This window comes from Neocloeon triangulifer, unplaced genomic scaffold (genome assembly GCF_031216515.1).
Source record: "Neocloeon triangulifer isolate White Clay Creek 2 clone unplaced genomic scaffold, ASM3121651v1 ptg000012l, whole genome shotgun sequence".
In the NCBI taxonomy this organism is placed as follows: Eukaryota; Metazoa; Arthropoda; class Insecta; order Ephemeroptera; family Baetidae; genus Neocloeon; species Neocloeon triangulifer.
In genome coordinates this window covers 17,048,227-17,059,979 of record NW_026775554.1, presented here as the reverse complement: position 1 = coordinate 17,059,979, position 11,753 = coordinate 17,048,227, and the positions used below count along the sequence as shown (strand labels likewise).

Genomic DNA, 11,753 nt, shown 5'->3' with positions numbered 1-11,753 from the left:
ACATAGAAGTATTTTAACATGAATATTAGATGAGATTTCTCCTTATTAGTGAAATTATATTTAGTCAAAAATGTAATAAAACCGCCTCAAAAGTAATAAATTTGAAAGTTTTTAAACATTTTCTTCAGGTTACAAAGCTTTGAGTTAAATTTGAAATTCCAAAATTTCTCAAGTTTGTGGCAGTGAACGCCTAGCATGCGAACTGATTATTTTGTAAATAAATGCCGCAGTAAAAAGGTGTGGGGTGTGTATTCTGTTGCCTTGGTATTTTTGCCGGTAAGTTAGCTCGCAGGATTGATTGAAATTAAGTCGGTTGCAAAATTAGTGCATGGATTTTAGTTTATTTCGAAGCAACGCGCAGTCCTGATCTTTGAAGTCAAGCAAATTCGATTACGAAATACTCATTAAAAGGTCATTAAAAGTCAACTTTGAGAAGTGACTCAGATCTGGATGATTGCTCACGTTTTACTTGGAACTTGTCTCGTGTTTGTCAAGTATTGATTTTTGTGAACCGAGACGATTCTCCAATTTCAACGTGTTTTATGGACTCGCTTTAGTAAGTCTGTGTGTAGATTTAAAACATAATTCACTTTTTATGACTGATCACATGTACAATCTGCACTGTACAGACAGAACCTGGAGTGTTCATAATTTAGAAATCATTTTTTTTTATCCTAAATTTATTGCGGCAAAATTCCATTCCTTAATTTCCACGTTAGGTTTAGGTTCAGTGAAATAAAATTAAATTGTTGTAATTATTATTTTAAATCCTTAAATTTATTTAGTATATAATGTCAAAAATAATTTCAGATTGAGATGGCTGGGGCGTTGGAAGAAGTTCGTGCCGAGGATTTTCTTGAATATTTCTTATTCCCAACGGAAAACGATTTGAACACAGCTCTCGACGAGGTCAATTCCAAAGTTAAAAATTTCACAGCAGATTACATTTGGCACAAGGATCCGTTTCATTTGAAGAGAGCTGAATCAGACACTAGCGGTAAAGTCTCAAATTTTCTCAAATTTTAATTGATAATTTGCACTATGTATTTATGACAGATTTGAGCACTCCACATTTGCACGGCATAACTCATTATGGCGACAACATTGAAGACGAGTGGTTTATTGTGGCCCTTCTTCAACACCTTACATCAGAAATTTCAGGGCTGGTTGTTAGGTAAATCTATCAATCAAAGATAAATTAAAAAATTACTGATTTTGAATTTAACGTACTATAGAGTGGAAGACAGTGACGGAGAATTTTTGTTGATCGAAGCTGCAGACCACTTGCCTAAATGGGCCACACCCGAAAACTGCAGCAAGAGAGTAAATGAACTTTTTAAATTTAACTATACATCATTTAATTTAATTTTATCGCAGGTCTATATTTTTGGAGGCTGCATTCATATTGTAGCAGAAAACGACAATAATTCACAGAGCCTCAGTATTGAGAAGTGTGTGGAGGTTGTGCGAAACCAGAGGCAAATCACAGTGGCCTCTGAGGGCATTCAAAATGCCATAAATTCCAGGACAAAAGGGTAAATAATTTTTTTTCAGTCTCCTCAAATAAATTAAGAAACCAGAAGAATTTTTAAGAAGTAAAAATTTAATCAAACATTTAAAAAAATTGAAAATTATTTCAAAGGTACCCAGAAAAGGCAAAGCAGACAATTCACTATACCAACGTATACGTTCCTGCGACAGTCGCAGCTCTACTAGAGGTCAAACCTCAACTTGTCGCACCTGCAACCGTTGCCTTTTGTGATCGAGACATGATTGATACTAAAGTAAAAGCATTATATTATTATGTTTATTTTAATATTTAAAATTTCCTCAGGCTTGCAGAGCCATGCGATTTTTCCCACCAGAAACCAGGGTCCTTACCAGAGTGGCTTTCACTCGGTGCCTTTATGCAGCTCTCGTCCGGCAGCGTTTCACTCCCGACAGGAGAACTGGCTGGTCACTGCCTTCCTTCAACTCTCCAGAGTTTGCCTCGCACGAACTAGGTGCCAAACTGGCGTCCGGTTTTGAAATTTTGGTGGCGCGAGCTAAACCCAGGCAGGGAGAAGATAGTCGCGCTTGGCAGCTTTATGTTGAAAAACTGAGGAGTCGGGGATATTTCCAAGTAATTATTTGTTTTATGTTGTGATGTAGCTCTAAATGAGTAATTTCAGGGGCTGCTTGAAGGATCTAAAGACCACTCAGTGAAGCTCCAGGAAGCTAAAAAGTACTTTACTGAATTTGGAGCCGAAACTGGAGAGGCGGTTGGTGAATCTATTTTGGCTCTTCTGTCAAATATGGATGTAGATGTTGACAAGCTGAAAGCAAAGGAAAAGTTGTTACCAGAGCCAGACAGTGCGTTTTACTAATTTTGAATCAACAAAATAAAAATTGAAATAAATCTTAAAGGTGATTCATGGCTTGAGATTACGTCCGAAGAGCTCGACGAGATGTTGAAAAACAGATACGGCACGGAGAGGAGTAGTTTTCCTGCAGGCTCGCATCCGTCACAGATTCCTGGCCAGCTGAGCAAATTTTTGGAGCACATGAGTGGTCTTGACGGAGTTGAATTCCCAGGGTAAATTTAAAATTTTTCTCCACAAATTTTTCATTTAATTCAACTCCTGCTTTTATAGCAATGGATCCAGCAGTCCACCGGTCCGTCCACAGAGAGGCGTCAAAAAAGGGAAAAAGTCTAATGCTATGGACACCAGTGATGACGAACATACCAGCAGTCCGGCTCGAGGCCCAAAGATCGATTTCAATCCTGACGCTTTTGCTTGTGCAGTGCAAAATATCCTTGGTGAGTACTTAAAAAAATAATTGCTTTCGTTACTAATGAATATCATCAGATTTTGCATTGCCTGACGACAATTGGGACTTGGAGTCGAATTCGGATATGAGTTCTTTGGGTGAAGAGGATGAAGGTGAGGTTGATGAATCCAAGAGAGGAAAGGTGGACGAGAAAATTAAAAAGTACATGGAACAAATGGATGCTGAACTGGCAAAGACCACCATTGGAGAAAGCTTTGAGAAAAAGAAACCAGAGGTATATTGAATTTTTTTTATTGAGAAACACTTCTAACAATGTTTGTAATTTTCAAGGCCCCGGAGGATAGTTTTGATGACATTGAGGACTTCAAGCCTGTCGATATTGATTTGAACGCGCTAAAAAATGTACTTGCTTCGTACCAGTCAGAAATGGGAGTTGGTCCAGGACCTGCCTCGTCGCTCCTCGGACCTATGGGAGTCCACTTGGAAACCATGCCTACCGATGCCTCCAGGACAAATAATCAGTAGTCCGTTTATATTTTATATGCATATCACAAGTTACTCGCAAAATAATCTTGCATTTCACCATTTTTATATTTTCTCTAGTGCCATTTATGCACAATAATGTCTGTAAAAGACTTAAAGATCTCGTTTGAAATACGGACTCAAAAATTGTCTGTCAAATAATATTTTTTACCCTGGATTCACTCTCTGTCAGATTTTGGTCGCTCAGATTTTGATGTCGACACACTCAATGTATTATTTTACTGAATGTTTTTTTATATTGAATGGCAATAAAATTGATGGAAACACACAAACTGTAGGACACATTCAAAATGTTTGTAGTAGCATTTAATTAAACAAAGGTGAGAAAATTTAAATTATGTGCCTCATTTAATAAAATTTACTTGTTAATGAAAATGATTCAAAATATATTGCGATTAGTTTAATTTTTTACTCTTTTTTTCAGCATGAAAATCAATTGTGTAATGTTGGTAATGAGTCATGGTGCAAGACTGCAAGTTTACGTTGGTAACTCTGATAACAGAAACAACACTTGACACACGTGGGTCGCTTTTTTGTTTTCTGTGAAAATCAAAATCTAAAAGTTGCCAAAATCAAATTGTTTCTGCGCCAGCTATGGTCGACAATAAGCTGAACACTGGCTCTGTGAAGAAGGTGCACCTGGCCCATGCGAGAAAAGAGAAGACCGAGAAAATCGTGAGCAAAATCAAATCTGAAGAGGCGGTGAAAGACGGCGGCGGCGTCAATCCACCTCCTGCGAAGAAGCCCAAGTTAAAGAAAAAGCAGAAAAAGAATGCTAAAAATCCTGATGCTGAATCTGCAGAGGAAAAAAAGGAACCGAAGGTTGAAAACGGCGAGAAAAAAGAAGTTCTGAGGAGGCCGAAAAAGAAGAAGAAAACGATCGCGAAAGAAAAGGTCGCTAACATTGCAAAGACGGAAGAGCTCCAAAAAGAGCTCCAGCAAAAGGCGACTGAGTACCTAAACCTATGGAAGAATGACAGGAAAAATTGGAAATTTGTCAAAAACCTACAGACTTGGCTTGTTGCTAATGTTTTTGACGTGGAGAAGGTAAACACAAACTTTTAATTTGATTGATTCTTAATAATTATTAACTATATATTAATTTTTTTCAAGGTGGACAATGATTTATTCCAAATCCTCGCAGAATATTTGAAGGGCGCAACTGGCAATATTAGAGAGAATGTGGTAAAAATGTCAATCAAAAGGGCTCGAGAATGCACACTGAAGGTTGACGTTGAGCCTGAGGAGGTGAAAATAATACTTTTTGAGAATATGCAATAAATAACTTAGTTTTAATTGCAATCAGGATGCGGACACATACCAAGAAATTCGTTCCAGATCCAAACAACTCATCAAACTCATGACCTCCAAAGAAAAGTCCAAGAAGCAGGGTGAAGCTCCTGACAGAGAAGGTAAAAAGAAATTGTCAAGAAGGAGGAATGACAAAGGCAGAAGCAACAAGTTTGGACTCGGAAAAGAATCAAAACCAAAAGTTACTCAGAATAAAGAACCTGAGTCTGAGGACAAAGAAACTCCAGCTCTTGAAAAAGCTAAGAAGAAGAAAGTTGTAAGTTTTGTTGATGAAGAAGTGCAGAAAACTACAGATGCAAAATCATCACCTAAGAAGAAAAAGAAGCCCAGCGAGAATGCAGCTCAACCTTCCGTGGGGGAATCTCCACGGAAGAAAAAGAAGGCCAGCATTGGAGAAGAAACAAAAGAAATTGGAGGAAAGAAAAAAGGTGCCGCAATTAATGGAGGTGTCAAAAAGGCACCAAAAAGGAAGGCAAAGAAATAATCCAGAAATTTGTTTACAGAGAAGTACAATAAAATTTTTGTAATTTAACTGGACACAACAAATTATAAAATACACTCAAATTTTAAGTTTTATAAAGTCTATTTTTTATTATTTTCCTTTGCACGTAACATGTTAGATACTCGAACAAACAAAAATGCAAAAGTTTCGATGTTGCAGCTTAAAACAAATATTCTGTCAAGACGACCAAGTTGGCAGAATTAGGATCTGTTTTGAGAATTTCCAACAACCCGATTGTAATGACGCGACAGAGATACAAGAGATAAGCTCATCAACATAACAAAATTTAAGATTTTTACTTCTTGGGAGCAAGTCTTGATACAAATGACCTCAGTTTATCAGCATCCTGCAGTCCGACCATCCTTTCCTGTTCCTTGCCACCTTTCATTGAAATTAACACTGGGACTGAAGTAACCTGAGAGAAAAAATATAAATTAATTTATAATAAAAAATTAATAAAAGCTGAAAACAGCTCACATCATATTCAAAAGCCAGATCTGTAAGCTCATCAATGTCCACCTTGGCCAAATTCACTTTTCCATTTTCCTCGGCGATGACGGACTCGATCCTCGGGGTTAATAGTCTGCAAGGTCCACACCACCTTTCAAACAAAATTACTGTCAATTTCCCTCTGTAATTGAAAATAATCAATGTCATCTTACGTTGCAAAAAAATCGACCACGACAGGCACCTCACTGTTGAGGACTTTGTCCTTAAAGTCGTCCATGTCTTGCACTTTGAACGAATCCCTGAGGACGGAGGATGTGCCGATGCCCCTGAGTGCAACCTGATTGCGAGCCATGCACCTCAGCACGGAGGTTCTCTGCAAATTTTGCATCATCCTGACTCCGTTTTTGCAGAACATCTTGGATATGTGTAGTGAGAACGCAGTGTGTCGGCGGACGGCGGCCCTTCAAGTGCAATGCAAACTTTCTCCCGAACCGAGTCAGCTGATCAAGGTAAACAAAAAAGATGGCCTCTCCGTTTCACGCCGAGGAAGAAACCTACGGCACCGGCGGCTCTAGAAATAAGCCTTGCAGGACGTGTACGGACTTCAAAAGCTGGGCGTCCATGCAGAAGGCCAGCATGGACAAAAACAACAACAAAAAGTCGCAGGTGCTTTTCGGCATTAGTGAAAAATTTTCACTCAAAAATTGCTTACGTAATTTACCAGGCCTCTGTAATCATATAATTTAATTAATTTTTGTTCAAAGAAAGCGGCCCATTTATCCTATTTATTGTTTATTTTTTCTAAAAAAAAAATAAAAAAATACAAAATTATTTTTAGTATTAAAAAAAATAACTCAAAAACGGTTTTGCTGATTTTTACAAAGAAAAACAATTGGTTTATATACATACATACACTAATGCATTTTTAATTTTTTACAGGAGTCACCAAAACCGATTATAACAGAATTACTTGACCAAAGAAACAACTGTCCAGTTGACAAAGACCAATTAGGTGTGTAAACATCAACAATATTTTTTTGTGTAAATTACTTCTTTAAAAGATAAACTTTTAAATAACATCTACATTATGTATTCTCTATTATTTTTTTTATTAATTCTCCTTTGCCCATTTCAGGCCGTTCTTCGTGGACATTCCTTCATACAATGGCAGCCTATTATCCAGACAACCCTTCAACAAGTGAAAAGCAAACCATGACCCAGTTTTTGAATTTATTTTCCAAAGTGTACCCTTGTCATATTTGTGCCGAAGACTTGCAAAAAGAGTGAGTTTGAGTTTTCGAATCCAACATTATGAAATTAATAATAAGTTTTTATTAGTTTAAAGTCGGCACCTCCAGATGTGTCGTCGCAGTCAGCCTTTTCCAACTGGATGTGTCAGCTACACAACAAAGTCAACGTCAAACTTGGGAAACCTGTGTTCGACTGCAGCAAAGTGAACGAGAGGTGGAGAGACGGTCCTTCGGATGGATCATGTGATTAGTGAGTAAAAGACTATTTTTGCAATACACTTTGCAGAGAGAGAAGAACACAAAGAAGTAGTATTTTTGTGAATATTTGCTTTTTTGCAAAATAAATTATTCCATTTTTAAGTCAATTTTTATTATGTTTGAAATTGAATTTAATCATAATACCTTTATAGAATTTTTAAAATTTTATAGGTGAAAAATAAATTAAAACAGCTCATTTAAACTTATATCATTTTTATTGTAATTATATTTTTAACATCTCGCAATGTTAAATAAGATTAGTGATTCCTCGGCATTGATAAAGTCAATTCACTGCAACCCATAGTATGAATGTGATATGTTCAACATGTTCCTTGTCAATGCATCATTTCCAGCATGCACAGTTGCAATTTACCAAGTTAGGCCTAAACAATTCTCTGTCTATAATCAATCAATTATTTGAACAAAATGGTGATTGCTTTTGAAGAAGAAGCCCTACGTCGTAAAACGCTAAAGGTTTAGGTGGGGATTAAATATTTAACCCGGATGTCTCAAAAACGCTTTTCCATTGTCGGATGATTTTTGTCTTTATTTGAATGAAAAAATTATTCATTCTTATAGTTTTTAATTTCAAGGTACTGGACTCGCAGTGAGCTACTTTATTTTTTTTTTCTCTAATTGCAATGTTTCTTCATCTAAGGTGCTGAACAAAATCTCACTTGAGGGTCGTTTTACACTTGATTTTTTTAGGGACATTGATTGATTGATTTCAAGTTTGATTACTAAAAACATGGCCTTTTCCCAAATTTCATGACACAAATATACGTTTGAATGTTTCTACACAACAAACGATTGCGTCAACATCAAACTTGCGTCGCTTATATCATATCACACATTTTGATTTTTAATGACAGTTGAAAAATTATCTCTTAATTTATTACCCACCCCTAAACTGCAACATGTGTGCGTCAATCACATTGAGAAATTATACAATTTATATATTATATTGATTGATGAACCAGCACAAACATGCACGATTGAAACATACAAAATTTGTATCCTCGTCCACAAGTTCACATCTAGATTTTGTTCAATACTGAGACTGCGAATATATCATCATTTACAAATATGGTTACTTTGATTATAAAAAATTATGCAAAAAACATGTACATCGCCTACACTTTACACCTGATGACCTGAATTTTACACACAGTTGGGCACTCCATTACAAACTTTGTGGGCAGGGATCCATTTGTCTATACAGTTAGTTTTATCCTGAAATATACACATTTATTTTGATCTCTCCATTGCAATGCGTAAATACACAAAAGGGCTACACACATCAACAATGAATTCATGAAAGGTTTGCAGCTCATCTAACCAATTTTTAACTCAAAGTGCTCACTTGTAATTTAATTTAAGAGTTAATAACAATTTGAATACCTTTTAATTATTGTCAAATTTAAATCTAGAGCATGAGGCCTTTCTTTCTAGGAATAGGATCGCTTCACTTCTTATTATTGTCTACCCCTGTTGGAAGAAAAACAATGTTTTTTTGTTAAATCCTCTCCTGAATTCTAATTAACTTAACCGCCTTTACTGTTTGGTGTTCACATGGAAGGCCTCACACTGTAGCGGATTTGCTATTTAATGTAAACAAATTCGTGCACATCCTGCGTGCCTTTTGCTACCGAGTGAGGGAAACTAAAAGCAGCACATCTCTCTTTTATCTAAACATTGAGCTTTATCAGGCCACCAAATAATATGAATGTCAAAATTACTGGCCATTGGGTTACGCCACAAACAACACTAAGCACCTTTCATATAGTTTCAAAACGACCTTTTTCAAAAACAAAAAGGTTAGTCTATCATCACACAAAGGGGCGAAGGAGACGAGTGATACAAATGTAGATGAGTTTTCATTCAATGAGAAATTTAGAAAAAATAAGCGCAAATTTTGGTCCGATTTTTTATAAAAACTGGACTTATGATTGGATGTTAATTCTAAGCTTTGCTAGCATGAAAGACTGTTTTTTTGAGGAATATAACAGTATTAAGTGAATATTGCCTCCTTAAAATCCTGTTTAATTTTAGGTGATTGCTATCTGCTTGAAACGAATTCAAAATTCGCTCTCTGCTACTGAAGGAATTTTAGTATTTTTTTCAAAAAGCATGCGTTCTATAATACGATTTCTTTCAAAAGCATTTTGCTATGAATGAGAAAGATTTTTGAGAATTGAAGCAGGGTATCCAAGTCAGTCTATGTTACATGAGAGAGAGATTTGTTGTGAACGAGTTTTGCAAAAAGCTGCAGCACTATTATTGAACACAAAAATAACTTCTTTTTTCGTATGATATGCAGGTGAACACTATTGGGATACAAAGTGAGTGAGTGTGTGCTCGAGTACAAGTTTTTTTTTTTTTTAGAGAGTCATACTATTACAGCAGAGAGAATGGAATACACAATTTATTACTGTATAATTTGAGCGCTAATACACGACATGACACAAAATTAATGAATAAACAACTCTTGGTTTGATTTCTCCCATTTTGTACTTGTTAAAAAATAACCGACTCGCTCCACAGACACGATTTTTGTTTAAATAATAAAATTATAAAAACTTCACATTTATATAGTTTCTTACAGTCTGCCCTGTGGCGAGTTGACGAGAATTAATTCCTGAACAATTAATTAATTAATTGATATCTAGAGACATAAACTAACACACACAGCACCATTTTATATATTAAATACATTTTGAAAGATTCTCGTATAAGCTCAAATTTTCCATTTACATAATACATATAGCAGCTTCTGTAGTCCCTGATTTGAAATTAGGCTACCTCTCCTAAAAATCGTTACCTATAAAGAAACGTGCTCTGGATTGGGCCATTTTTTGGTGCAAATTTGTTTTCAACTCTCTATTAAAAATTTAATCAGTGAGCAATTGGTAAACATATTATATTTTAATCTTTAATAGGTTCCAAAATCCAGAGCTCGTCACTTGACACTTGACAGCTGTAAGTACTCTGTTCTGATCTCTCACTTATTAAAAAAGAAATTAAACACAAAACACATCATTATTTTTTCTTTCTGAATACAAAATTAGCCACGGCGAAGATTCTGAGCATGCAAAAATTGACACTTTCCTCTCCTCAATAAATGTGTGAGTTTTTTTTCGTATTTCTGTGAAAAGTCCTTGTGTGCTGCCAACAAGTGCACAAGTTTAGTTTTCTGCTTGGGATAATTGATAAAAATGTGTGTGTTTATATCGACGAGCGCCTGCACAGGCCCTAAATGACTTGGAGAAAATCTCGAGAGAATTTTTGATAAGGAAGAAGCTCCTCAGTTTTGACTTTGGGCGATGGCTTAGAACAGCAAGAATCCGACCCTCGTGCGTCGAGAGTCGCCCTTGCTCCTCCGAGCCATCCCCAACTGTCATATGCTCGGATCGCCGCCTCCGCCCGCCCCCATCTTGCCGCCGTCGGCACCGCCGCCGCCGCCTCCACCATCGTCGTCTCGTCCGAAGGAGTTGCCACCGCCCGACGAGTTGCGACTGTTGCCGGAGCCGTCCAGACCTCGGAAGTCAAGGTTGTACTGAAGCATAAAATGAGATCAAGTTAGAAAAAAGATCAGACTCACTTAGATTAATTAATTAAAACAGAAATCAGTTATATTACAGAAAGTGCAAGTAGTGTCAAATTAGCTACAAGAAGAATAAGAAGGAAAATAGTAATGAGATTAAATATTTTGTATTTAATTTTCGCGTAAATAATGGAAATTATTCCGGTTTGCTTTTATATATCTATAATACTTTTTATTAATGTTGCAATAAAGTAGCTGATTTCCCCTTTTCTTAAATTAATTTTTGTAATTGGAAAAATACCATTTCTCATCAAGTCATTAAGCCCAGATAATTTCAAAGCAAGTGTTGCTCTGCATTTGGAGAAGGCAATATACAGTCACTGTAAAAATTTATAGAAGATTTGGATGAGAAATCACTCAATATACTGCCAAATTCTGATGAATTCAGTAGGAAATAATTATTGATATAAATAATTATAAAAAATTTAACTAAATTTTTAGTTAATTAGATTAATAAAAGAACCTACAAGTAATTTTAATGATATGATATACATAATTATATTTTCAAAAATAAAATTTGTATTTAACTTTGTTTTTCATTAGTTTAATGCATTTAAAAAATATAAGCAGTTTTTATTATTTTCTCTTTTCTTATTTTGATTATAATAATGTTAATAATTTTATTTTATAAGAAGGTATTCTCCATCGTTAAACATCAAAATCAAAGTTACACAATTTATGATGCAACTCTACAATTGTAGATTTTTGTTAAATTAAATTGAACTAGAGACATAGGCATTTCAATTTTTATAAAAATCTTATTTTGTGAGAAACAGCAAAGATTAATTGTAAAGTTTATTCACATAGGTTAATTAATTATAAAACCGGATGAATAACAAAAAATTTGAAAAAAAAAAATCAACAAATGTCCACAACATCTGAAATCGTCCATAAAGAATTAAAATAGGTGAAGTTTTATAAATATTTGCTTATTATTGTAAGTGGCTCGAGGTTTCACAAATCAATACTCAAAAGCAACAGCCGGTCCATAAAGCTAAATAAGCCTTCACAGCAGTCGGCGCGGCGCCGTTTCGCGAAAGCAGAGGCAGCAGTTAGAATCGCA

At 35.6% G+C, this 11,753-nt stretch overlaps 5 protein-coding genes across 8 annotated transcripts in view; 3 read left to right on the top strand and 2 right to left on the bottom strand.

Moving 5' to 3' along the window:
• Nucleotides 1-189: 189 nt before the first annotated feature.
• LOC132196759 (protein ecdysoneless) lies at nt 190-3,649 on the top strand. 2 transcript variants are annotated; one of them, XM_059619614.1, is made up of 12 exons: nt 190-276; nt 811-997; nt 1,057-1,174; nt 1,236-1,323; nt 1,378-1,535; nt 1,643-1,784; nt 1,835-2,122; nt 2,172-2,352; nt 2,407-2,575; nt 2,634-2,800; nt 2,850-3,046; nt 3,103-3,649. In XM_059619614.1, the coding sequence occupies exons 1-12, from the start codon at nt 196-198 to the stop codon at nt 3,295-3,297; spliced, it is 1,971 nt and encodes a 656-aa protein (XP_059475597.1). In that variant the 5' UTR covers nt 190-195; the 3' UTR covers nt 3,298-3,649. The 2 variants fall into 2 exon arrangements, with proteins under 2 accessions (XP_059475597.1, XP_059475598.1); XM_059619615.1 differs by lacking the exon at nt 190-276 and adding an exon at nt 390-556.
• A 163-nt stretch (nt 3,650-3,812) lies between these two features.
• Nucleotides 3,813-5,206, top strand: LOC132196478 (neurofilament medium polypeptide). Its single transcript, XM_059619167.1, has 3 exons — nt 3,813-4,362; nt 4,429-4,563; nt 4,622-5,206. Exons 1-3 carry the CDS (start codon nt 3,910-3,912, stop codon nt 5,108-5,110), a joined length of 1,077 nt encoding a protein of 358 aa, XP_059475150.1. The 5' UTR covers nt 3,813-3,909; the 3' UTR covers nt 5,111-5,206.
• LOC132196480 (thioredoxin, mitochondrial) lies at nt 5,191-6,070 on the bottom strand. The gene is made up of 3 exons (XM_059619169.1): nt 5,791-6,070; nt 5,606-5,729; nt 5,191-5,543 (listed from the first exon to the last, which is right to left on the bottom strand). The coding sequence occupies exons 1-3, from the start codon at nt 5,991-5,993 to the stop codon at nt 5,424-5,426; spliced, it is 447 nt and encodes a 148-aa protein (XP_059475152.1). The 5' UTR covers nt 5,994-6,070; the 3' UTR covers nt 5,191-5,423.
• A 12-nt stretch (nt 6,071-6,082) lies between these two features.
• On the top strand, nt 6,083-7,282 carry LOC132196479 (FAD-linked sulfhydryl oxidase ALR). The gene is made up of 4 exons (XM_059619168.1): nt 6,083-6,244; nt 6,518-6,590; nt 6,714-6,861; nt 6,917-7,282. Exons 1-4 carry the CDS (start codon nt 6,101-6,103, stop codon nt 7,077-7,079), a joined length of 528 nt encoding a protein of 175 aa, XP_059475151.1. The 5' UTR covers nt 6,083-6,100; the 3' UTR covers nt 7,080-7,282.
• A 9-nt stretch (nt 7,283-7,291) lies between these two features.
• The window catches only part of LOC132196476 (alpha-catulin), a 49,116-nt gene continuing 44,654 nt past the window's right edge, over nt 7,292-11,753 (bottom strand). For 2 of the 3 annotated variants that reach the window (XM_059619161.1, XM_059619163.1), the window contains exon 13: nt 7,292-10,642. In XM_059619161.1, coding sequence (XP_059475144.1) covers nt 10,484-10,642 — 159 coding nt within the window. In that variant the 3' untranslated portion in view covers nt 7,292-10,483. The remainder of the gene's footprint in view (nt 10,643-11,753) is intronic. The other variant, XM_059619162.1, reaches the window with a different exon arrangement.

Coding starts and splice junctions, on each gene's coding strand:
- LOC132196480 (XM_059619169.1), bottom strand. CDS start 5,993: ATGTTCTGCAAAAACGGAGTCAGGATGATGCAAAATTTGCAGAGAACC. Junction 5,730..5,790: donor GTGGTCGATTTTTTTGCAAC/GTAAGATGACAT, acceptor TTTGTTTGAAAG/GTGGTGTGGACCTTGCAGAC. Junction 5,544..5,605: donor ATCTGGCTTTTGAATATGAT/GTGAGCTGTTTT, acceptor TTTTTCTCTCAG/GTTACTTCAGTCCCAGTGTT.
- LOC132196759 (XM_059619614.1), top strand. CDS start 196: ATGCGAACTGATTATTTTGTAAATAAATGCCGCAGTAAAAAGGTGTGG. Junction 277..810: donor TTGCCTTGGTATTTTTGCCG/GTAAGTTAGCTC, acceptor AAATAATTTCAG/ATTGAGATGGCTGGGGCGTT. Junction 1,324..1,377: donor CCGAAAACTGCAGCAAGAGA/GTAAATGAACTT, acceptor ATTTTATCGCAG/GTCTATATTTTTGGAGGCTG.
- LOC132196478 (XM_059619167.1), top strand. CDS start 3,910: ATGGTCGACAATAAGCTGAACACTGGCTCTGTGAAGAAGGTGCACCTG. Junction 4,363..4,428: donor ATGTTTTTGACGTGGAGAAG/GTAAACACAAAC, acceptor ATTTTTTTCAAG/GTGGACAATGATTTATTCCA. Junction 4,564..4,621: donor TTGACGTTGAGCCTGAGGAG/GTGAAAATAATA, acceptor AATTGCAATCAG/GATGCGGACACATACCAAGA.
- LOC132196479 (XM_059619168.1), top strand. CDS start 6,101: ATGGCCTCTCCGTTTCACGCCGAGGAAGAAACCTACGGCACCGGCGGC. Junction 6,591..6,713: donor AGTTGACAAAGACCAATTAG/GTGTGTAAACAT, acceptor TGCCCATTTCAG/GCCGTTCTTCGTGGACATTC. Junction 6,862..6,916: donor GCCGAAGACTTGCAAAAAGA/GTGAGTTTGAGT, acceptor AGTTTTTATTAG/TTTAAAGTCGGCACCTCCAG.